Source organism: Dipodomys spectabilis, unplaced genomic scaffold, assembly GCF_019054845.1.
Source record: "Dipodomys spectabilis isolate Male_0828 unplaced genomic scaffold, ASM1905484v1 ptg000136l, whole genome shotgun sequence".
NCBI classification, from domain to species: domain Eukaryota; kingdom Metazoa; phylum Chordata; class Mammalia; order Rodentia; family Heteromyidae; genus Dipodomys; species Dipodomys spectabilis.
The window spans coordinates 7,990,078-8,013,872 of NW_024870813.1; the positions used below are offsets into that span (position 1 = coordinate 7,990,078).

The following is a 23,795-nucleotide window of genomic DNA, read 5'->3' on the forward strand; positions in this document are numbered from 1 at the left end:
GGGAAAGAAGAGGGACCCCTCCTCCCCGCCCCCCTCCCCTCCGCCCATCCCCCTCGCTCACCGCCGCCTCCCCGAGGGCAGGCCCGGGAAGGGAGAGGCCGGAGAGGCCGGCCGCGGCGGGGCGGGCGGCGATCGCGGGGCCCCGGTGAGCCGGGACTGAGCGCACGGGCCTCGGCGGCCTCGGAGCGGGGCCCGGAGCCGTCGGGGACCCCGGGGGTGTGGGGGGTCGGAGTCGGCGGCGGGGCGGCCGCGCGCGGAGGCGGAGGGGGAGGGGGCATGCCCGGTTGGAGCCGGGCCTCCGGGCGCGCCCCGGCCGCCGTCCCCACCTCCGCCTCCTCCTTCTCCTCCTCCTCCTCCGTCTCCTCCTCCTCCGCCCCTTCCAGTCCCGCCGCCGCCGCAGCCAACATGGCTGCGCTCCGGAGCCCGGCCGGCGGCCTCTGTTGAGCGCCGGCCCCCGCGGTCCCGGGGTTCGCCCCCCACCCCCAGGCGCGCAGACGCCCCCGGCCCATGGCCCCCGCCGCCTCGCGCTTCCCGGCGCGCTAAGGCGGCCGCCCAGCCCGGCCCGGCCTCGGGGCGCCCCCGGGGTGCCGCGTCCGGCGGGGGGGAGAGGCGGGGGGCGGCCCGCCGCCATGGAGCCCCGGCGCCGGGAGCTGCTCGCTCAGTGTCAGCAGAGCCTGGCGCAGGCCATGACCGAGGTGGAAGCGGTGCTCGGGCTGCTGGAGGCCGCGGGCGCGCTGAGCCCCGGCGAGCGGCGGCAGCTGGACGAGGAGGCGGGAGGCGCCAAGGCGGAGCTGCTGCTCAAGCTGCTGCTGGCTAAGGAGCGGGACCACTTCCCGGACCTGCGCGCCGCGCTCGAGAAGACGCAGCCTCACCTGCTGCCCATCCTCTACCTGAACGGCGTGGTGGGGCCGCCGCCGCCGCCGCCCGCCGAGGGTGCGGGTGAGTGGCAGACATCCCCGCCCCCCGCCGCGGGTCCCCGGGCGCACCCCCCCACCCCGGCACCCGCCGCGCGCTCCCCCGGGGGGGGGACCTCGGCTACCTGGCGCCGGCCGCGCCCCATGGCACCTGCTCTCCGTTTAGTCCATCTGGGGAGGGGGCGAGGCCCAGATGGAGAATTCACACCTCCTTCCCCAAGTCCCGCCTGTGGCTGGGAACAATGCCCCCCCCCCCCATGGAAGGCCTCCTCCTTTGCCCTTCAGGTGCTACGGCTTGCAGGGGCCTTTCTTGGCCACCGGAGTGAGGGTGGGGGGACGCGGGGGACCCCTTGGAGGATGTGGATCAGAGCTTTTCCTAAGGCTGTTCTCCGTCTGCCAGTGGTTTGGGAGCCTGTGCTAGCCTTTAACCAGCGGTTTAATCTAGAAAGAAGGGAAGGGGGATCCAGGCCAGGGACCCCCACCTCCCCCTCCTGTCACCCCGTTTCAGGACCACTGGTGCCTGTTTTCTGTTTTGTTTTTACGTTGTGGTGTGTGCCAGCTTTCTTCTCCTTCCCAGGAAGAGCTCTCAGTCTCTTTTAACTGGACCCCCGACTTGTGGTTGATTTATGCACAATGCCTGCCCAGGTTTCTTTGGGAACTGTGGGCCCGGAAAAGTTGGGGAAGTTGCATTGCATCATGGGAAAATCCTAGTAGTGGTTGCCGGGACTCGGTTCTCTCCTTGAGAGCACTGGAGCTGCCTGGGGAAGGAAGGGCTGGTGCCCGGTTCTCTGGCCTGGTGCCCTTTGGAACCCCTGTGTTCTTTGCTCGTGGAGGTGATTGATTGTGTGTGTGTGTGTGTGTGTGTGTGTGTGTGTGTGGTGTGTAGGGGGGAGGGGTACTGCTGGGAGTTGATGACTGGTGGTAGTAAGGCTTGTCCAGGCCAGGTTAGGGAGTGTGGAAGCCAGCCTTTTAGCCAAGGAGCAAGGTATGGCACCAAGGAAGGAGAGCTACATTTATTGTGCACCTACTGCTGTAGCAGGCACTCGACCTTATCGTATTTGTTACTAATGCCATGGGAGCTAGCTAGCCTTATTAGTCCTGCTTTGCCAGTAAGAAAACTCTTGCTCATAATAGTTAAAATGCCCAGAAAGTACTGGGCCCCAGGAGTTTTGAATTATGATCTATTGTTCTATTTAACATGTTCAGAGCCAGGGCACAGCAGGTCCGCCTTTTCTGAATCTTGTCCTTGACTTAAGAGTGAATCAATCTATCACCTACCTATCTAATCAATCTATCTATCTATCTATCTATCTGTCTGTCTGTCTGTCTGTCTGTCTGTCTGTCTGTCTGTCTGTCTGTCTGTCTATCTATCTTTCCTTCCTATCTCGGTGAAGACTGAATAAAAGCAGAGTGAACCTTGAGAGCAGAAAACTGCCCTGAGCAACTTGTAGGTCAGAGGTAGAGGAGACCCGTTTATGTGGCTGTTAATAGCCTTACTTATTACTTATTAAGGGAGTGATTTTATAAGGTGTTCCTGGTTGCAGCCCTCATGTGCCGGGGCCATCTCAGCCTCAACCTTTTTTATAGCTTAAGGAAACTGACATACAAATTGCTAAACTACCAGCCACAAAGCAAGTCTTTCCCTTGGTGGCTGTGCTGTCTCCTTCCTTTGGGGGGCTTCTGACTCTGACACTTCTGTCCCTCCAACCTACATTCTGTGCTTGAAAATGTGGTTGAATTGTGAGTTTGTGGGCAGAGGTAGTCCTTTGCTGGAATAGTGCTTTGTGAGACACTAAAAGAAGGGCTTATCAAGATGTGGCCATGAGAATGAGGATGGATGGATGGAGGGAGGGAGGAGTCTTGTCAGGTGTGCTCTCTCTCTCTCTCTCTCTCTCTCTCTCTCTTTAGTGACCACCCTGGGATTCAAACTTGGACCCTGAATACTGTCAATCAGCTTTTTTTCTGCTCAAGCTTTTTTTTTTTTTTTTCCCAACTCTTTCAGTTGAGCCACATTTGTACCTTTGGCTTTATTTAAAAAAAAATAGAGGTAAGTTTCTCGTGGACTTTCTTGCCTGGGCTGGGCTTCTAACCAGGATACTTAGATCTCAGCCTCCTGTGTAGCTAGGATTATAAGAATGAGCCACCAGCACCCAGCCCTGTTTATTTTTGAAGGAGGAGGTTTATCAAAGATCTTTTTCCAGGTGCCTTTTCAAGGTATCGTTAGAAATTAGAATGAAGGCTGGAAGCTCTTCTTGGGATGTGTGTCCATCAGCCTTAGCTTTAATCTCTGAACTAGAGATTCCATTAGATTTCATCTTTCCATGCTTGTGGAAAAGGTGGAGTCAGAGTGCTGTCGTTCTTGGAGCTAGTCCTAACCTCTGTGATTTCAGATCCCCTTTCCCACGGTGCAGAATTCTGTGGCTTCGAAGAAGGTCATGAAATGCTTAGAAAAATGATTTTCAAGGGGAAGTTACATTTATTTTATTTAAGATAGTACAAAAAAGTTAGGATAGCAATTGGTATGGCAAGGTTCTACCTGAAGCCTTTTGTAGGAAGGGTAACAGGTGTGTGTGTAGGTGTGTGTGTGTGGTCTTAACCTAGAGCTTCACACTTGCTAGGCAAGTACTCTACTGTGGAGCTATAGTGTATCCTTTTCTTCTACCAGGAAGCTCTTCTCATGGGGCAAAGCTTAGTGCAAAAAGAGCTGCTCTGGTGGAGGAGGTGATGTACTAGTCTTCTCTCCAAGTGGCCACAATCAAGGAAAAGCAGCTGTACATCCTTGTCCCTTTCCACCCCTGACACTTCCCTCCCAGGGAAGTGTTCAGTAACTCTGTGAGGCAGTGAGGCCTCCCAGTGGAGCCTCAGAGAGGAACCAGCTGGCATTTCCAAGACCTTAGAGTGTCAAGAGGAGGCTGCTTTGTCACCGTCTCTCTACATGGGAGATGGCACCATCGCCAGTAGAGCTTATTATTTGGACACTGTGAGAGCCTCTGGTCTAGGGTACCCATCCCTGCAGGCACTTGTGCAGTGGGGAAGTCAGATCTGCAGGTTGTGGGCAGCCCATGCTGGGTCTGGAGCTGAAGGAACCTGGGGAGACCATGTGCCTCTTGTTGCCTGGCAGGTAATCAAAGCAAACTTCTCTGGGCTAGCTAGATCCTGAGCATTTATGACCCATCAGCAGGCTTAGGCCTGGGGGTAAGGAAGTGACTAAGGAAGGTGGTTGTTGGGTTTGGGGTCAGGAGGGCTCCATCCTGCTATTGATGGTTCAGCATTTGTCTCTTACCCTGCACTCTCACTGATTCTGTGGCAACCCCAGTGTGCGGGGCCATGTTGTAGGGTCTTCACTATGATGGACAAGAAGAAGAAGTCACAGAGCAGAAAGGTGCATGTTAGAGGCCAGCTCCCTCGCTCCTGATTTCTTTTTTTTTGTCAGTCGTGGGGCTTGAACTCTGGGCCTGAGTGCTGTCCCTCAGCTCTTCCGCTCAAGGCAAGCGCTCTACCACTTGAGCTACAGCGCCACTTCCGGTTTTCTGGTGGTTTATTGGAGATAGGAGTCTCACGGTCTTTCCTGCCCGGGCTGGCTTTGAACCGCGATCCTCAGATCTCAGCCTCCTGAGTAGTTAGGATTACAGGCGTGAGCCACCAGCGCCCGGCTCGCTCCTGATTTCTTGTCTGGGAGCTGCTTTTCCTGTTACCTGACCAGCCCTTCTCATTGTGGTTTCAGAACATTTCCTGCCATTGGGGAACTCTGGGCTCCTGTAGTTTTTTTTTACTTTGCTCCTGACCCCATGGATCTGACCCTCCCCCAATGAGAGAAGAGAGCTACCCTTCTCTCTTGAGTGGCTTTTCTCCTGCCATAGTCATTTGGTCATCCCTTGGTTCTCTTCTTGCATTCAGTTATAAGATCCTGCCACCTGCCTCCTGCCTTCTGCCTCAGGGATGGGCCACAGTGTCTTTACCTATAAGGTGGGGCCCTGGGTGTCCTGCTGCCTGCCTTAGTCCCTGAGGCCAAGGTGGGGGTCATGATGTACTCCGGGAGGATTGAGGCCTGGCGTGCTGGCCTGTAGGTAGGCAGAGGAGTGTGCACAGGTGCAATTCTAGCCCACAGTTCACCTCCTTGTTGGCAGGACGTGGTGGGGACGGCGGTTTCTGAGGCACTTCACTGAATGATAAAGATGGAGAAGAAAGCTTTCTATCCTTCATAAGATCTGTATACAACACAGCATCCCCCGCACCTGTGGCTCTAGCTGCCACCTTGTAAACATAACTTCCCCTTATCATTTTACACCAGGCTTCTCTCAGGCAGACATGGCAGAAGTTGGTGTTGCTTGCTGGGCCTTCTCCACTTGGTATTTAGAGCTGAATGTTTCCATCTTTTTTGTTATTATTTTGTGTGTGTGTACTGGTCCTGGGACTTGAACTCAGGGCCTGGGCACTGTCCTTGAGTTTTGTGGGTTTTTTTTTTGCTCAAGACCAGCGCTTTACCACTTGAGCCATAGCTCCATTTCTGGCTTTTTTTGCTCATTAATTGGAGATAAGAAACTCACAGACTTTCCTGCCTGGGCTGGCTTTTAACCATAATCCTCAGGTCTGAGCCTCCTGAATAGCTGGGATCATAGGCATGAGCCACCGGACCTGTCTGAATTTTACCATCTTGTCCCTTCCTATCCCCTAGCTCCACTTCACTTGTGAGTGAGTGGCTGTCACCAATGAGAACAGAGACAGCTGTGTCTGCTGAAGAAGCTACAGAGGCTTCACTTGAGCTGGGCTTGAGGGAGCATTTGGAATCCACAGGGCCAGAGGTAGGGCCTTCTGAGCAGCAGGTACAGCAAGATGACCTGTTTCCAGGATGCAGAAGTCAGAGCAGCCTTCAACAAGGGTGTGGCTGAAGTGGTAGAGTGACCTTTCACACACCAAGCTCTGAGTTCGATCTCTAGTATTTCCAAAAGCAGCTGGACCAGCCTGCCCAGAGATGAGACTGGCATTAGCTTTGGGTAGGAAGGAGATAGTGATGCAAAACTATCCTGAAGGATTTACCTGAGAGGTGAGAGCTTGTAGAAGTTAAAGCTGGAAAACTTTATTTCCTTCTCTCTCTCTCTCTCTGTCTCTTTCTCTCTTTCTCCCTTCCTTCCTTCCTTCCTTCCTTCCTTCCTCCCTTCCTTCCTTCCTTCCTTCCTTCCTTTCTTTCTTTCCTTCCTTCCTTCTCTCTCTCTCTCTTTCTCTCTCTCTCTCTTTCTTTCTTTCTTTGTTGTAGGGCTTGAACTCTGGGCCTGGGGCTCTGTCCCTCAGCTCTTCAGCTCAAGGCTAGCACTCTACCACTTGAGCCACAGCACCACTTCTGGTTTTCTGGTGGTTTATTGGAAATAAGAGTTTTGCGGACTTTCCTGCCTGGGCTGGCTTTGAATGATAATCCTCAGATCTCAGTCTCCTGAGTAGTTAGGATTCCAAGTGTGACCCACCAGCGCTTGAATTTATTTCTTAAAAAGGACTAAGGCTAAGCCTGGGCAGGAAAGTCCATGAATCTCCAATAAACCACTTAGAAAACTGGAAGTAGTGCAGTGGCTCAAGTGGTAGAGTGCTAGTCTTGAGCTGAAGAGCTGAGACAGTGTTCAGGCCCATAGTTCAAGCCCCATGACCCACAAAAAAATAAAAAACTGGTCTTACACTGCCAGGCTCTTCTAGCAGGACTAGGGTAGTTGGCTACAGGTTGTCATGTGTGAGGTTGTTTATTATTCAGCAGAGGCTATGCTACCTGGACCTTTTGTTGTCTCTCTAGTCCCTTTGGACACTGGCCACCTTTTCTTCATTCACTCTGTCCTAGAGGTTCAGCCTGGGAAGGGGAAGAAGGAAAAGTCCTAACCATGGTAGCTTGCCCCCCCCCCTCCGCCCCTCCTTCTCTTCTTTTTCTTGCTCTGTCCTTTCCTCTCTCACTGTAGTCCAGGCAGCTCCCAAACTATTGATTTTCTACCGCAGCCTCCTCAGTGCTAGGATTGTAGGTAGGTGCGTGCCATCACACCCAGCTTCTTTTGGATTTTTAAATTATGTTATTTCAAAGAAATGACAGAGGAAGTGGAAAGTAATGGTTAAAAAGTTTGTCAGTGATTTTATTTCTCTCTGCTAATAATATACTAATGTTCAGGGCACTTATTACAAGGGCAGAAAAGAGGAATGTATTGGTTCAAATGCTGCTTCTTGGTCATGACATTTCAGTGACAGACCATAAATCATCCAATCCAAGGACTATCTCACCTAGTGACGTTTATATAAGTCCCTTCTATGGTGGTCACACAACCCAGTAGATTAAGCCTCAGGATACTGTCTACCTCCGTCTCTACCACCTGCCCTGCCATGCCTCACTGAGCCCTATAGCTGTCAGCATGGGAAGCATGATGGACAAAATGATGTAGAAGAACATGAAGAAAGCTTGGGGGAAGATACACAGACACCACACACATCCGTGGCAGTGGTTTTCCTCCTTGTCCTTCTCTTTTAGCAGTGACTCTCACTGAGTACTGGGCCTGTTAGTATTACTCTGTTAGCCCTGTGACTCCGCCCCTGCATCTACCCGAACCTTGCTGTCTCTGGCTTGCAAGGGAACATGGGAATGTTGGTAGAGACAGTCTTTTCCCTGATTGGATAGGTTTATATCACTGAGCTGTTATCAGGGAAGCTGGTTTGGGAAGGTGGTGAGTCCTCTGAGCTAAATGCTAAAGACAGGTTTAAGATTTTAAAATGTGATTAAAAACAAACCTAAACTTTTTTTTGTAATACTTGCAATTAGGAGTTTATTGTAGAAATTTAATTTGAAACAAAACCTGCTTTTTGTTGTTTCCTTTTTTTTTTTTTTTTTTTTAAATAATGGTGGCCTTTTACTGACTGTGCTGGTGGCAAGGTTGCTGGAAAGTGGAGTCTTGCTAGCTGATGATCCGGGCCTGTCTGTGCTTTATAATCAATCAATCTCTCCTCCTTATCTCAATTTACTATCTCAGATGTTTCTCTCATTTTGAAAGGCAGCTGTTTCTTTTGGGAAAAAGCATAACAAAACAACTACTACTACTGTCTGTTGGCTTATAATTCCAGCTACTCTGGAGGCTGAGATCTGAGGCTTGAGATTCAAAGTCAACTCAGGCTGGAAAGTTCATGAGACTCCAATGAACAAACAGAAGCTGGAAGGTGCTGTGGCTCAAGTAGTAGAGCACCAGCTTTGAGCCAAAAGAGCTAAGGTCCTGAGTGAGAGTGAGGTCTTGAGTTCAAGCACCAAAAACAAACAAAAACATCAACTACTTTATGATTTTATGATGCTATTTAACAATCCCTAGTAAGAACAAAGGAGAGAAATTTTGTTACTGCAGTGAGCCATGCAAAGTAAGAGTGAGAAAGGAGACTTGAATGCATCCTTAGAACCAGGAACCTGAATCTCTTGAGATTTCTGAGGGAGTGGGACCCCCTACAGACATGCTAAGTGGTTGTCAGATGCTCATACTGTGGCTATGGATTTTTCTTTTTCTAGTACTGGGACTTGAACTCAGGGTTTCTCTCTCCCTTAGCTTCTTCCACTCAAGGCTGGTGCTCTACCACGAGGCATACTTTCAACTCTGGCTTTTTGCTGTAGATGAGAACCTTGTTGACTATCTTATCTTGTCAGCCTGGGCTAGCTTTGAACTGCAGTCCTTAAATCAGCCTTCAGAGTAGTTAAGATTACTGGTATGAGCCTGGTTGTGGCTATGGATCTTGAGAGCAGAAGGTGATCTCCAGATGATGAATAAACTCTTATACAGAAATGCTTAGAATAGTGTCTGACCCATGACAGGTGTTCAATAACTTTTTGTTGAATGGATGAGTAGGCAGCTGCGTTGGAGAGTGGATGGATGGTGTATCCCCATCCAAATTCTTTTCAAGCATAGGCATAGATTCCTAAGTGGTGATCTTACAGTAGCAGAAGGCTATGGGAGAGGATGAAGGCTTTGGCAAGCCCTAGATGCACACACGGATGTCACCACCCACACTGTGTCTGTGATGGAAGCAGGTGGTGTGACTGTGATGTCTCAAGTCCCCAAGGTCACCCATCAGGTACTAGTAGGCTTAGGGCTAGCTGCCTGGAGTCTTGTGGAGGACCCACACTGCCTGCTGTACCCTGAGGCCTTCCCTGTGAGTGGCAGCTGAGTGTCCTGGAGAGAGCCTAAATGGGAATCTGCTCCTCAGTGTTATATCTTGACCTTGGAGGAGCCTCTTAGTTTCCTGGGGCTTCTCTCCCTCCTTCCCCCTCCAGTTCAACAGTGAAATCAGAGGAGCAACAACTGGGAAGTTACTCAGTCCTGAAGGCTTTCAAACACTCACCAAGTGGTCTTGGATCCCAGGCCACATAGAGATTCTGTTGGACTAGGTTTCTAGTCCTGTACCAGCTTTCCACCATGATTGCCGTTAATCTGATTTAGTGTTAGCAAGTGAGTGAGTTTTATACTCTGATTTCCTATTTTCTGAAAAAGTAAGCAGAGCAGGAGAAATATTTTGTCTTAGTTTTGTCCTACCCCATAACAAGCCACCTGCATATTCTGCAGCCCCACTGCAAGGGGTTCCGCAGTCATTTCTTTTCCTGCAGTGCCTGGTAAGGCTGGAGTTCAGACACAGCAAGCATTGAGCTGGAGAGCTGGGTTGCTTCTCCATCTGTGCAGCTGGCTGCTGGGGTGTGTTCAGTGGAGAATTTTAAATGGGATGGATCTGGAGGGAAATGGCATTTCCCCCACTTAATCATTTGCCTGAGACAGATTGCATATTTCTACATTGTGTCTATTGATCTTTTTAAGGTAGAGTTCCACGAAAATGCTGCAGAAACATTTTAAGCAGATACTTGGAGTGTCTTTATGTTGTCTACCCATTCTTACTTATTGACCGGATGACCTTGACATTCATTTTGTGCTAAGGGAGCATAGCCCATTTGCTTAGTGTTTTTAAACTGTTGGAAGATTTATATAATGTAAGATTTCCCTTTGGGCTGTATTTTTTTTTTTTCCTTTTTCATTGTGACAACATAGACAACACATGAAATTTACTAGTTTTGAATGCACAGTTCAGTGGTGTCAAACTGCATCCCTCTCCAGAGCTTTTTCATCTTGCTGAACTGAAACCCTTGTATCCATTGAACAGTTAACTCCTACACAGCATCACCTAGCACCCACCATTCTGCGTTGTTTCCATGACTTTGAATACTTTGGGTGTTCTTTATAAGTGGAGTGAGTATCATGTGTCTTCTTGTGACTGGTGTATTTCACTTAGCATAGGGTTCATTCATGTTGTGGTCGAGTTTCGTGTGTGTGTGTGTGTGTGTGTGTGTGTGTGTGTGTGTGTGTGTGTGTGTGTGTATGTATGTGTGTGTAGTGAGGCTTGAACTCAGAGCCTGGGCCCTATCCTGAACTTTATTGCTCCAGGCTGGCACTCTGCCCACTTGAGTCAGAGTTCAACTTCTGGCTTTTTGCTAGTTAATTGGAGATAAGAATCTCATGGATTTTCTGCCCAGGCCTGCTTTGAACTGTGATCCTAAGACCCTAGCTTCCTGAGTAGCTAGAATTAGAGGATTGAGCCACCAGTGCCAGGTGTTTTTGTTTTTCTTTTGGCTATTGTAAATTATGCTGCTCTGAGCAGGAAATATACAGTATCCATGCCTGGCAGGCTGATATCTGTGGCTATATAAATCCAAGGAGACTACCATAGAGGAAAACTTCATATACTTAGGAGGTATAGTTTAAAACCAATTCCTTTTTCCCATAACACCACCCAGCTGCTGCTCAAGACATGTTACCTTTCAAGAAATACCAAATTTTCACTGTATCACTGCAAATAAGCACATTAATGTGTGACTTGGGGGGAATTACTATTATATTTGACTTTGCTTTTGGGGAGGCATATTTTCACAAAATTAGAGCAGGGAAAGACTCATCAATTACACAGTGATTTAAACACAACTGACAATAACAAGAGACTGGCAGAGTTTTTCCATATCCACTGAACTGTGTGTGCGAGGAGTTTCAATGTTCTTCGTCTTGAAATTTCTTTCAATTTAAAACATCTATTCACTTTTTGACTGTGCTTGGTCAGAACCACATGTACTCTTCATATAAGGAGGGCTTATTGTACAAATGTCTGCTTGGGTATAGAACCAGAAGTGCAGTTGCTGGGTCACATGGTAATTCTGCATTGAATGTTTATTTGTGGTCCTGGGGATGGAACTTAGGGCTTCTAGCTTCTAGGTAAGTGCTATACCACTTGAGCCATACAATAGGCCTATATTCAGTTGTGAGGAAACATCACACACACACACACACACACACACACACACACACACACACACACACACACACACACACACACACACACACACACACACACACACACACACACACACACAGCAGTTGGGAGGCTGAGACAGGATCACGGGTTTAAGGCCAGCTTAGCTACCTAGTGACATCCTATCTTTTTTTTTAAATAATTTTTTTTATTGAGATTAAGTGATTATATAAATTTCACGGTATTGGAGGATAGTGATACTTAGTTAAAGTTACAAACACATTTTAACCTTCATAAGGCAACTTGTCATTGTCTTGGTCCATAAAGTTTGTGAATTCTATAAGCTTTGACAATACAACTATTTCTTCCATGTTGGGTGATACGTACATTTCTTTCCTTTTGCTTAGTGTTAACTGTTCTGTCTTTCCCTCTCATTCCCTCCCTCCCACTGCTGCCCTTGAGTTGCTTAGTTCATTTTCATCAATGTCCAGTGCAGCTGATGGGCCCCTCTGTTGTATTTTTTCCCGTTTCCCTCCGATCCTGTGCCCTCTTCCTAGCTTCCCTCAGATGTACACATAGATATATACTATATATGAGGTCAAGGACATGGAGTCATTTAGAAATATATGACAAATTAAGTAGATGTCCTTTGTTTCTTGAGTCCTGTTTACTTTGTCATATCTCCTTGCATTTTGGATTTAACAGTGACGCCCTGTCTTAAGAAATGAAGCAAGCAACCAATCAACCAATTTCCCCCCAAAACACTCCAAAAAACAAATACCATTCAATACTAATATATATATATATATATATATATTTATATATAAAATATATAAATATATGTATATAGATTTTCCTTATGTTTTGGAAAGTCTCAGAACAGTTCTTTTGGACTTCAAAGAGTTTAGTTTCAGCAGTTATCTGTGGCTCTTTTGAGGGCAGAAGTTAACCATATAATCCCAGCAGCATTACAGCAACATTACAAATGCTGGCAGTCCAAGGGCTGGTCACACATTTTCTTTATGTTTCTAGTGCTAATATCTTTATCCCTAAAGGCTTTGAAATATGTCAGTTATTTCTGCTTTGTAGACACTCCCTTAATCCATTCAGGGTTGGTTTGGTTTCGCCTCTTGAATCCAGGGTAACAGGCTATGGAGATTTTCCTTCAAGAGGCCTCACTCAGCATTTACCCAGGAAATGTGTTCTGACACGAGTTTGGTGGGACTTTGATGCTGTCACTATTGGAGCACATTCTGTGGTTTGAAGCTTCTACTTCGGTGAAGGCTCTTGAGCATACTCTTGAGCAGTGTGCTTTGGGACTTGGCTAGAATAGTTGCAAACTGGTATGATCACAAAATCCTTTCTTCATGAAGCATGGTACCACATCAGTGTTCAGATGTTTTTGGTATGGGTCTTGGGCCTTGAACTCAGGGCTTGGCAATATCCTTAAGTTTCATTGCTCAAGGCTAGCATTCTACCGCTTGAGCCAGAGCTATGTTTCTGACTTTTTGGTGGTTAATTGGAGATAAGTGTCCCATGGACTTTCCTGCCAGGGAGGCTTCCAACTGAGATCCTCAGATCTCAGTCTCCTGAGTACCTAGGATTACAACCCTGAGCCACTGATACCTGGGTAGAGGAATGCATTCTCTGAGAAATTTTGGCATTGTAGTTAGAATCTGGTCATCTGAGGATCATATCAGTATTTCCCCCCTATCTTCTTCATTCCGAGTGCCTCAACCTTGATCTTTGCCATTTTTTTTGATTCTGATACCAACTGAAACAGTCAGTCACATGTGAATCTGGGGACAGAAGCTGGTATTTATCTGTGTGTCCTTTTGGGGCCTCAGGATCCCTCATGTGGTTGGACAGAGTGAAGTGTGCTTTCTTGAACATTTGCTTTGAGTTGGTGAGTCCTCCCCAGGTCTTCTAGGATTAAGTTAGCAGGACTCTGTGGCTTTGTGCCACCTGGGAGGAAGGTGTAGAGACTGTTTTGGAGGTCTAGCTGTTGCAGGTCTAGTATCTGGTAACTGTTGGGCAGGCCTTTCATAAGCCCCCGAGAGGAGCTGGGCTGAGGAGCAGGGATGATGGTCAGTCTTGAGAATGGTATGTTGCTTTTTGGAGAATGAGTAACATGCATGAATAACACCTGTAATTCTAGCTACTCAGGAAGCTGAGATCTAAGAATCACAGTTCGAAGCCAGTCTGGACAGGAAAGTCTGTGAGACACTTATTTTTCATTAACTGCCAAAAAGCTGCAAGTAGAGCTGTAGAATAAGTACCAGCCTTGAGCAAAAAAGCTAAGGATCAGCACCAAGGTCCTGAGTTCAAGCCCCAGTATCAGCACAAACAGACACACAAAAAATTCCAGATAGTATATTACTTTACTCATAAATACCTAAGGATGATCTCTAAGAGATCGCTTCAAAACCAACCAAGAATATTGACTGTAGTTTCAACCCCCAGTCACCTGCATAATGCTTCTCTTGAAAACACAAGTGGAGCTGGACACAGTGTTATCTGCTTGCATGAGATTCCAGTGCCTTTAGGGTAGAGCTGAACAAGATTCATATTTGCATGCATCTGTCTGTCTGTATTTTCCCCCTTGTCAGTCTGTCCCTAGCCAGTACTCTGCTCTGTGCTGTCTGCTGCACAAGCTCTGTTGAGTGCTAAGCCCACAAAGATGAGAAGGACACTATCTTCTCTATGAACAACACCCCAGACTCATCCTGAGCACCTCCAGTGTTAATGTCACCTAATACTTGCTTGATATTCAGTTTTCCTTGTTCCAAAGATGTTCTTTAAACAAAATCTGCCCGTGGAATTTAGTTGATGTCATCTTTTAAGTTGTTTTTATAACATGGGCACTCCCCTTGTCCAGGCCTTTCGCTTTTAGGTATATACAAGTTCTCACTGTATAGCCCAGTTTGGCCTGGAACTCATGATTCTCCTATCTCAGCCTCCCAAGTGCAGATGGAATCCTACACCCACTCAAAGAAATCTTTACAATTGGTGCTGTCCAGCTATGGATTGAACCATTCTAGGTGGTCACTGCCCTTCCCTGAAAGTACCATACAGAGCTCAGGAGAGCAGACAGTGGCTATTCTGGGGATGAATTGTGCAGTCCATCCCTTAAACTGTGAAGCACTTTTGGTGTTTTGCAAGTAATTAAACATCTGAAGTGTAAATCTCCTCTTAAAATAGCCTAATCTTTTTTATTTCTTTTTTTTTTAAACATTTTTTAAATTAACATTCTTGGACTCGTAGGTGAAAGTCTGATGTGTAGGGGAGACAAGAGGAGCGCGACTGGGAGCGGAGGCCTGGAGTGCACCCCTTTCCCTTGTGGCCTCCCACATGCCTCCCTTCCGGTTTCCTTGGGGTTGTTCAGGGTTCCAAGGAACACAGTTTAAAACCACTGGCCTGGATTTTCTTTCTTTCTTTCTTTCTTTCTTCCCTCCCTTCCTCCCTCCCACCCTCCCTCCCTTCTTCCCTCCTTCCATCTTCCTTCCTTCCTTCTTTTTTTTGTTGGTAGTAGGGCTTGAACTCTGGGCCTAGGCACTGTCCCTGAGCTCTTCAGCTCAAGGCTAGTGTTCTACCACTTGAGCCACAGCACCACTTCTGGCTTTTTCTGCTTATGTGGTGCTGAGGAATTGAACCCAGGGCCTCATGCATGCAAGGCAAGTACTATACCACTGAGCCAGCCCTGTAGGTTTCTTTTGGAGATGAATCAATCCTTTTAAAAATGATAAATGACCCCAGTGTGGCTAATAAAAAACCAATCTACTAAAAATTACCACTTCCTAGGACAGTGATGTAGAGACAGAAGCCTCAGGGAATGTATAGAAAGTGGCTATAAGAAGCAGTTATGTTTTGTTTTGAAAACTTATTATTATTATTTTTTTTTATTGTAAAGATACTATACAGAGGGTTACAGTTACATGAGTGAGGTAATGAGTACACTTCCTCTTGAACACTGTTACCCCCTCCATTGGAAAACTTATTATTTTTTTGAAAAAATTATTGTCAAGGTGACATACAGAGGAGTTACAGTCACATAAATAAGGTAATAAGTAAATTTCTTATCAAACTTATTACCCCTTCCCTCATTTTCCTCCCACTTTTCCTCCCCACAATCTCCTCCCCCCAGTTGTACGGATTATTTCCAACATACTGTCTTGTGAATATGGCTGTTGCATTGGTCCCCCCTTGTCTTTTGTCTCTCCATTCTGTTGTTCCCCTTCCCTAATTAGGATAAATGTATATACAGTACCAGAGTACCAAAATCAAATATCGTGACAACAGGGGGAAGAAGCAAGAAAACACGTAGTATATGAAAAACAGCAACAAAGTAAAACCTTGTGTGTCTATGCTTAGAGTTCATTTCACTTAGCATCATCTTATATGGTCAGCTGTACATAGTTATTGAGCTAGTCTCTTCAGCTGTTAAATTACCCTAGATGTATACTATTTATTGCCAATGAGGGAAACCATGTGACCTATGTTTCTTTGGGTCTGGCTTACTTCACTTAAAAGCAGTTACCAAAAAAAAAAAAAAAAAAGAAAAAAGAAAAAAGAAAAAAAAAAGAAGAAGCAGTTACGTTTTGTTTTGAAAATTTATTCTTGAGCCGGGTGCCAGTGGCTCACGCCGGTAATCCTAGCTACTTTGGAGGCTGAGAGCTGAGGATCACGGTTCAAAGCCTGCCCAGGCAGGAAAGTCTGTGAGATTCTTATCTCCAATTAACCTTGAGGAAACTGGAAGTGGTGCTGCGGCTCAAGTGATAGAGTGCTCACCTTGAGCTGAATTGCTCAGGGACAGCACACAGGCCCAGAGTTCAAGCCCCATGACTGAAAAAAAAATATTCTTTTTTTGGGGTGGGGGTGGGGGTTGGTCGTGGGGCCTGAACTCTGGGCCTGGGCGCTGTCCCTCAGCTCTTCAGCTCAAGGCGAACACTCTACTCCTTGAGCCACAGCGCCACTTCCAGCTTTTTTCTTTTTGCTTATGTAGTGCTGAGGAATCGAACCCAGGGCCTCATGCATGCAAGGCAAGCGCTCTACCACTGAGCCACTTTCCCAGTCCCCTCCCCCCCCCAAAAAAATATTCTCTTTTTTTTTTTTGTCGGCCGTGGGGCTTGAACTCTGGGCCTGGGCGCTGTCCCTCAGCTCTTCAGCTCAAGGCGAGCGCTCTACTACTTGAGCTACAGTGCCACTTCTGGTTTTCTAGTAGTTTATTGGAGATAAGAATTTCACAGACTTTCCTGCCCGGGCTGGCTTTGAACCGCGATCCTCAGATCTCAGCCTCCTGAGTAGCTAGGATTACACGCGTGAGCCACCAGTGCCCGGCTCCAAAAAAAAAAATATTCTTGAAGAAAAAAAAAACCTCATCATTGGTTGGCTCTACATCATGTGAGTGACCCATCCAGTCTCTGCACTTGTGTAGATGGCAGGAGATTCCTGGATGGGAAGCTGTGCTGTTGGAGATGATTGACTTAGTCTTGGAACTGCAGCCCTGTTTGCTGCCACCAGCCAAGGTGTCTGTTCTCTAGCCCCAGGGGTGACCTCTCAGTTTTCCCGTCTGAATGGTATCTGTCTGACCGTTTAAGATGGCCTCCAAATGAATTCACCTCATTTGTGTGCTCAGGTGTGTGTGTGTGTGTGTGTGTGTGTGTGTATGTGTGTATGTGTGTGTAATAGTACTGGGTCTTGGCACTATCCCTTGGCTTTTTTGGTCAAGTCTGATGCTCTACCACTTGAGCCACAACTCTGCTTCTTTGTCGTGGTTAATAAGAGTCTTGGACTTTCCTGCCCAGGCTGGCTTTGAACCACAATCCTCAGATCTCAGCCTTTCAAGTAGCTAGGATGACAGATGTGAGCTACCCAAACCCACCAATTTTATTTTATTTTATTTTATTTATTTATTTGTCAGTCGTGGGGCTGGAACTCTGGGCCTGGGCGCTGTCCCTCAGCTCTGCAGCTCAAGCTGAGCGCTCTACTACTTGAGCTACAGTGCCACTTCTGGTTTTCTAGTAGTTTATTGGAGATAAGAATTTCACAGACTTTCCTGCCCGGGCTGGCTTTGAACCACGATCCTCAGATCTCAGCCTCCTGAGTAGCTAGGATTATAGGCGTGAGCCACTGGCACCCGGCTTTATTTGTATCTTTGTGAGTGCTGGTTCTGGGGTTTGAACTCAGGCCCTCATGCTCTTACTTTCTCAGTCTTTTGCCAGTTAATTGGAGATAAGAATCTCTCAGACTTTTCTGCCCAGGCTGGCTTTAAAACTTGATTCTTACATCTCATCCTTTTGAGTCTCTGGGATTATAAATGTGAGCCTCCAGCACCTGGCTTATTCACATCTTTTTTTTTTTTTTGTCAGTCATGGGCTTGAACTCTGGGTTTGGGCACTGTCCCTGTGCTCTTCAGCTCAAGGCGAGCGCTCTACCACTTGAGCCACAGTGGCATTTCCAGTTTTCTAGTGGTTTATTGGAGATAAGAGTCTCATGGACTTTCCTGCCTGGGCTGGCTTTGAACCGTGATCCTCAGATCTCAGCCTCCCGAGTAGCTAGGATTACAGGTGTGAGCCACCAGCGCCCAGCTTATTCACATCTTTTAATGTAAGAAATGATTCTTTAAGATACTTGAAGCTACCTCTGTTTTGCTTCAAACCATCTCTTTCTTTTCCTCTGGTCACCATTTATTTTCCTATTTACTTTTCTTAAGCAGCAACCTATGACTGATTAGTACTATATCAGGAAGGGACCTTGGCAGCAATTTTGTTCAGATTTTTATTTCCCTTTTGGGAAAAAGCAGTCGAGGTTACAAGGTGACTTAACTAGGCCCTTATGATATGTTCTGGACAGGGCTGGAAACAGGATCCAACAGCCGAGGGCCTGCAGGGTATGGGGTATGGGGTATGGGGTCTTGAAACCTGGGCTGGTTTTTCCTGATTTGGCCCTGGTCTAGCAGCCACCAGTCTTTCCTTTCAGCAAGGACAGGCAAGTAACTAATAGGACATCCCAGTTCACAGAGTTGTGCTATATCCTCTCAGTCCTGTGTATTGAACAAAATCTTGTCTCAGCCCATGCAGTTTGTGTTTATGTCCTACAGATGGGCAAACCAGGCTTGTCTTGATGGCTGGAGAGCTTGCTCAGGTGGCCAGCTGCCGAGGGGAGGGGGGTATGCAGGAGGGCTGGAAGTTTCTTAATAAAGACTGTATTTGCTCTGTTCTCTAGGCTTTCCTGTGAAAGTCTGGGCTCACACCTTGGTGTCCTGAGCCCAGGACAGTGCCCCTGTTTACATCTCAGCATCCATTCATTCCCAGACGCGTTCTGAGCACCTGTCACACAGCAGGGTTTTTTGGGATGTGAGCATAGGGCATGACGTCTAAATTTAGTGCTGAGTCAGAGAATGGTCTGACTTTGGCAGGAGGGACTTCCATGTGTCTTTCTTTTTGTGATGCAGCACAAACTCCCAGCCTGACTCCCATGACTTCTTCCTGCTTAGTCACAGGACAAAGTTCAAGCAGGAAAATGAGTTTCTGGCCCTGGGGGTGGAGAGGAGACCTTTTATAAAGATAAGAGGATAAGACCTCAGGGACAGAGATCGGGCTTACACCACAGCCAGCCTCCTGGAATTGGATCCAGGGAAGAGTAAGAAAGTAAACAAAAACTAAAACGTGTTGATTTTATGACTCTGTCTGAATGCAGCAGCTGGCTCTGTGACAGCTTAGGCCTGTGTGGGAATGTAATGAACGCTGTGAATTTTCCTTCTCATTTCCAATAGAAAATGGCAGATGCTCTTTATGTAGTTTGTCAGAGTTCCCCATTTTATGGGGAGTAACCAGCTCCCTAGCTTTCTGTGGGCTGTTGTGAAATCTCCATGTTTTATACCTGTAATCCTAGCTACTCAGGAGATCTGAGGATCCTAGTTCAAAGTTAGCCCAGCAGGAAAGTCCTGAAACTCGTATCTCCAATTAACCACACAAAAGCTGGAAGTGGAGCTGTGGCTCAAGTGATAGAACATCAGCCTTGAGCAAAACAGCTAAGGGATAGCACCTAGGCCCTGAGTTCAAGCCCTAGTATTGGTACCATACACATACACACATTCACACACACACACACACACACACACACACACACGTACACATGCACGCACTCACACATTCACACTCACCCAATCTCATATAACCTTCCTCTTCCCAGCCTCTCTCTTAGTAGGGTTTCTTTTCTTTTCTTTTCTTTTTTTTTTTTTGGGTCCGGTCGTGGGTCCTGAACTCTGGGCCTGCACGCTGTCCCTCAGCTCTTCAGCTCAAGGCTAGCGCTCTACCACTTGAGCCACATCGCCACTTCTGGCTTTTTTCTTTTTGCTTATGTGGTGCTGAGGAATCGAACCCAGGACCTCATGCATGCAAGGCAAGTGCTCTACCACTGAGCCACCTTCCCAGCCCCGTTAGTAGGGTTTCTTATGAAAGGCCAGTGGAGCTGGTCACAGTGTCATCTGCTTGTTCCAGATCCCATACTTTCATGGTAGCTGGATTCAGGCTTAGATTTTATCTGTCCATCTCTCTCTTCCTCCATCAGCCTGCCCTCACTGCTTCATACCAGGCTGTTAGTGCTGGGCCTACCAAAGTGGCAAGGACACTTTATGTGTACCACTGTAGACCTGTACTCCTAAACTGGTTCTTTTAGTTGGATTGCATATCTTGATCTTTCCCAAAGGCTTTACTTTTATTCTGTCTTTCTTTTTTTTCTTTTTGAGACCAGGTCTCACTATATAGTCTACTTTGGCCTTGAACTTACAATGTTCTTGTCTCTGCCTTTTGAGTGCTGCTAGGATTATAGGTATGTTGTACCATACCCAGTGAAGACTGACAGGCTCCTGTGGTTCTGGAGCTTTTAGAAATGCAGGAAAAGTAGTCAGCATAGCCTACTGACTTCTTACCTTCCGTTTTGTGGTTTGTAACACATGGCAAGTTGTTTTGTTTTGTTTTGTTTTTTGTATATAAAACTGAAAGATTTTCAAAAGGTTTGTAACCAGAAGAAACTGCTTCTCCTCTCATGCCCCCATGAATGTATCATCTTATTGGAAAGCCCAAGTATGAAGGGAAATGAGGAAGAGGATCATTTCTGTGAATGGGAATCTGTGAGGGAATCTGGGCTTCCCATCAGAGATTTTACTCAGCAGGCCCTGGGAGAATGAGGTCAGGTCACCAGCCTCTGGTTGCAGCTGGTGTAAGATGCAGGCAGGCCTGACTGCTACTTCTCATCATTGTCTCCCGGGCTAGAGAACAGACGGGGTCAGGGGTGATTGTGTCATGTTGAAGGAGGACACTATGGCCAGAGCGGGTGGGTGGGGATATAAACCAACTGGTCTTCCATGGTCCCCTGAGGAGTTTGGTTGGGACACCCACTTGTTTTGTGTTTCAAGTCTGAGTGGGGTGGCTAGTATATTCAGATGTTAAGAGGCCCCTTGGTGAGTTTGAGGTGCATTTTCATGTGGTAGTCTTCTTTATCAGGGAGGAGACGGGTATGGTTGAGGGGTGAGGTAGTTTAGGGGAAGGGGTTGACCACTGCTTTGTCTCCCCCTACTCCCCCACCCCCCAACCTCCTATAGCCTCTCTAGGCCTTGCTGACTTCATCTCTCCAGTTGAATCTGGGATACCACCTCCCTTCTGTAGGGTCCATAAGTGGTATTGCTGGTGCATGCTCCCGTCAGGTGTGAGCTGGGCAGGTGGTAAGTATTTGTGTTACATGGGGAGGCTTTGTATTATTATTATTTTCCCTTTTCTCCCATCAGCAGATCTTTAGGGATTTTTACCTGGCCTTATAAATGAGGACATGAATGGAGAGGCCAGGTTACTTGGGAGTCAGTTTGGTAGGATGGTTGAGAGTCTAGACTTACCTAGTTCAAGGGGCAAGTTGTGTGGCTGTCTGCCTCAGTTTCCTCCTCTGTCAAATGGGGGGAGTAACTGGACCTGGTATGGTGAGGCTTAAAGGAGTTACTGTGTGTGAAGTGTTGGGAGCAGTGCCTGGCACAGGTAAGTAAGCTCAGTCAGCACAGCAGTTATCTTTGTTATTGTCGCCGCCCTGTGTACTTGCCACAGTGAACTGGAGCAGTGGACTGGCATATTCACATCGCCATTGAGGACTGGTGTTTGTTCACCTTTTCTTCCCATGGTTAAACGTGGACACTGCTACTGACATTTGAACTCAGGACCTAGTTGCTATCCTTCAGCTTTTTCACCCAAGGTTGCAGCTCTCCTTCTTGAGCCATAGTTCCATTTTCAGCTTTTTGAGTGGTTAATTGGAGATAAGAGTCTCATGAACTTTTCTCTTTTCTGGCTGGCTTCCATCCAGTCAAGATCCTCAGGTTTCAGCCTCCCGAGGAGCTAGAATTATTGGAATGAACCACTAGTGCTCAGCTCGGTGTGGCCTCTGACTAGAGCTTGTCTGCAGACTGGGTTCCTTGGTACTTGGATCCTGCCTGGTCTGTGATGAAGTAAAAAGGGGAATTGAGCTGGTTTAGTGACCTTTAGAGCAGTTTGACCTTGTGAGCCTCACCACACAGGTGGAGAACATTTCAGGTGTGATCAGGTCACCTGGTAGGTGTCATGTGATAGGAGCTGCACGTCCTAGGCACTGATGATTGCAAATAAAAAGTGGTGCTCTGTGTGATTGCTAGCCGCCCTAAAGCCGGCCTTCTTGGGAGGGGCCTTGCCAGTGGGAGCAACTGCTGGTTGTGGGCCAGTGTGTGATGCTTTGCTCCAACAGCCTGTGACCACTCAAGGCAGTGTGGTCTCATGGTGGAGACTTGTTAATGAGCTGTCGTTTCCATTTCATGCCACTGACACGTCCTGTGGTAAATGCCTTCCTTGCCGTTCCCCTAGCAGGTGTGGCTCCGGCAGTTTAGTAAGAAGCCACTCTGGAACAGAGCCCAGTCTGCCTTGGAGACTGGGGGGAGCTAGAAGCTGGAGTAATGTCCACTGCAGCAGCTGTGGGGACACGGAAGCTCTTTGTGTTGCAGGTGTAGCTGTCCTGGAGCCGCTGCTAGGGTTCTGGCAAAGCCCTGTCCTCAGCCTCTCTCCTGGGTGCCCTCAGGGTTCCATGTGAATCTCCAGGGGAATGTCCAGAGCTCACTGCTGTACGTGTGCTGGGTGCTTTACCCTTGAGCAGGATGGGTGCTATGACTGTGAGCCTGATGAGACCCAGCACCTTAAAGCATAGTGATCCGTGAAAATGTGGGAGAGGTCAGTTCACTCTTATAAGCTGGTAATAGAGAATACCACCATTCTGCAAGACCATGAACATAGGTAAACATAGCATCTATGATGTAGGAAGAAAAAGGGGCTAAGAGGAAATGAATGAAGCCTGGAGGAAAGAACCACACTGTTGTCTTTGAGCGAGAGTCTCAGCTTCCTTCCATTACCTAGCTTGTGGTATTGTGGGGCTTGTGAATTGGGGCTGAGCTGGTAGAGTTTCATCTCTGCTTTGGTATAGTGTTAGCCCTGGAGTACCAGAGCTTGGTAAGTCCCCTGGCTATGGGGCAGTGGATGCACAGCGATGCAATCTAGGTTATGATCTAGGTTGATTGTGGGAGTAGGTGGTTAACATGTGCTCATTGTAGACATGGCATTGTGTACATATTCTAGCTGCAATGCTTATGGAACCCCACATTCTCACCTGCCATTATGTAAGAGAATCAGTAGTTGCTGGATGCCAGTAGGTCACACTTGTAATCTTAGCTTACTCAAGAGGCTAAGATCTGAGGATCACAGTTCAAAGCCAGCCAGGCAGGAAAGTCTGTGGGATTCTTTATTTCTAGTAACTACCAAAAAGCTGGAAGTGGATCTGTGGCTTAAGTGGTAGAGCATTAGCCTTGAGCCACAAAGCTCAGAAACAGTACTCAGGTTCGGAGATCAAGCCCCAGGCCCCCAGGAGGGATGAAGAGAGATAGTGGCCATCCTTAATTTTGAACAATGAATTAGAAAAGCATTCTTTGTTTTGTGTGTTTGCCATGTACTACAAACCCTGGATGCCAGGTAGTCAGGGATTTTGGCTTTAGGAGGATAAAATGCTGCTGGGGATTGGGAGTAAGTTTTAATTTTCAGAACCTAGTGCTTCTGGGGAGGGAGGGAGCAAACATCCATTACTGGGAGTATTCAAGTAGAACCTTAGCATGGTAGGGAAGGAGTTTGATCATATTCCTGGATAAGAGATACTGAGAGGGTACCAAACTGGGTTTAAGTTTAGGTCTGATGCTAATGATTAAGAAGGAGAAATTGCTGTTAAAAAAAATGCCGTGCCGAGAGTGTGGCTTAGTGGTAAAGTGCTTGCCTAGCATGCCTGAAGCCTTGGGTTCGATTCCTCAGTACCTATTAAACAGAAAAAGCCAAAAGTGGCACTGTGGCTCAAGTGGTAGTGCTAGCCTTGAGCACAAGAAGCTCAGGGACAGTGGCCAGGCCCAGAGTTCAAGCCCCAGGACTGGCTAAAAAAACAAAATGTCAGGTACTGTTGGCTTATTCCTGTAACCAGGAATAAGCCAAAAATAATAATAATTGCAGGCCCAGTGTTCTTTGTCTCAAATGCATAGGACCAGAAGTATTGGAAGCT

General features: G+C 47.4%; 1 protein-coding gene across 1 annotated transcript in view; it reads left to right on the plus strand.

Annotated features, from left to right (window-relative positions):
* The first annotated feature begins 230 nt into the window (after nucleotides 1-230).
* The window catches only part of Dlg5 (discs large MAGUK scaffold protein 5), a 104,492-nt gene continuing 80,927 nt past the window's right edge, over nucleotides 231-23,795 (plus strand). Inside the window, exon 1 of the mRNA XM_042690337.1 lies at nucleotides 231-939. Coding sequence (XP_042546271.1) covers nucleotides 630-939 — 310 coding nt within the window. The 5' untranslated portion in view covers nucleotides 231-629. The remainder of the gene's footprint in view (nucleotides 940-23,795) is intronic.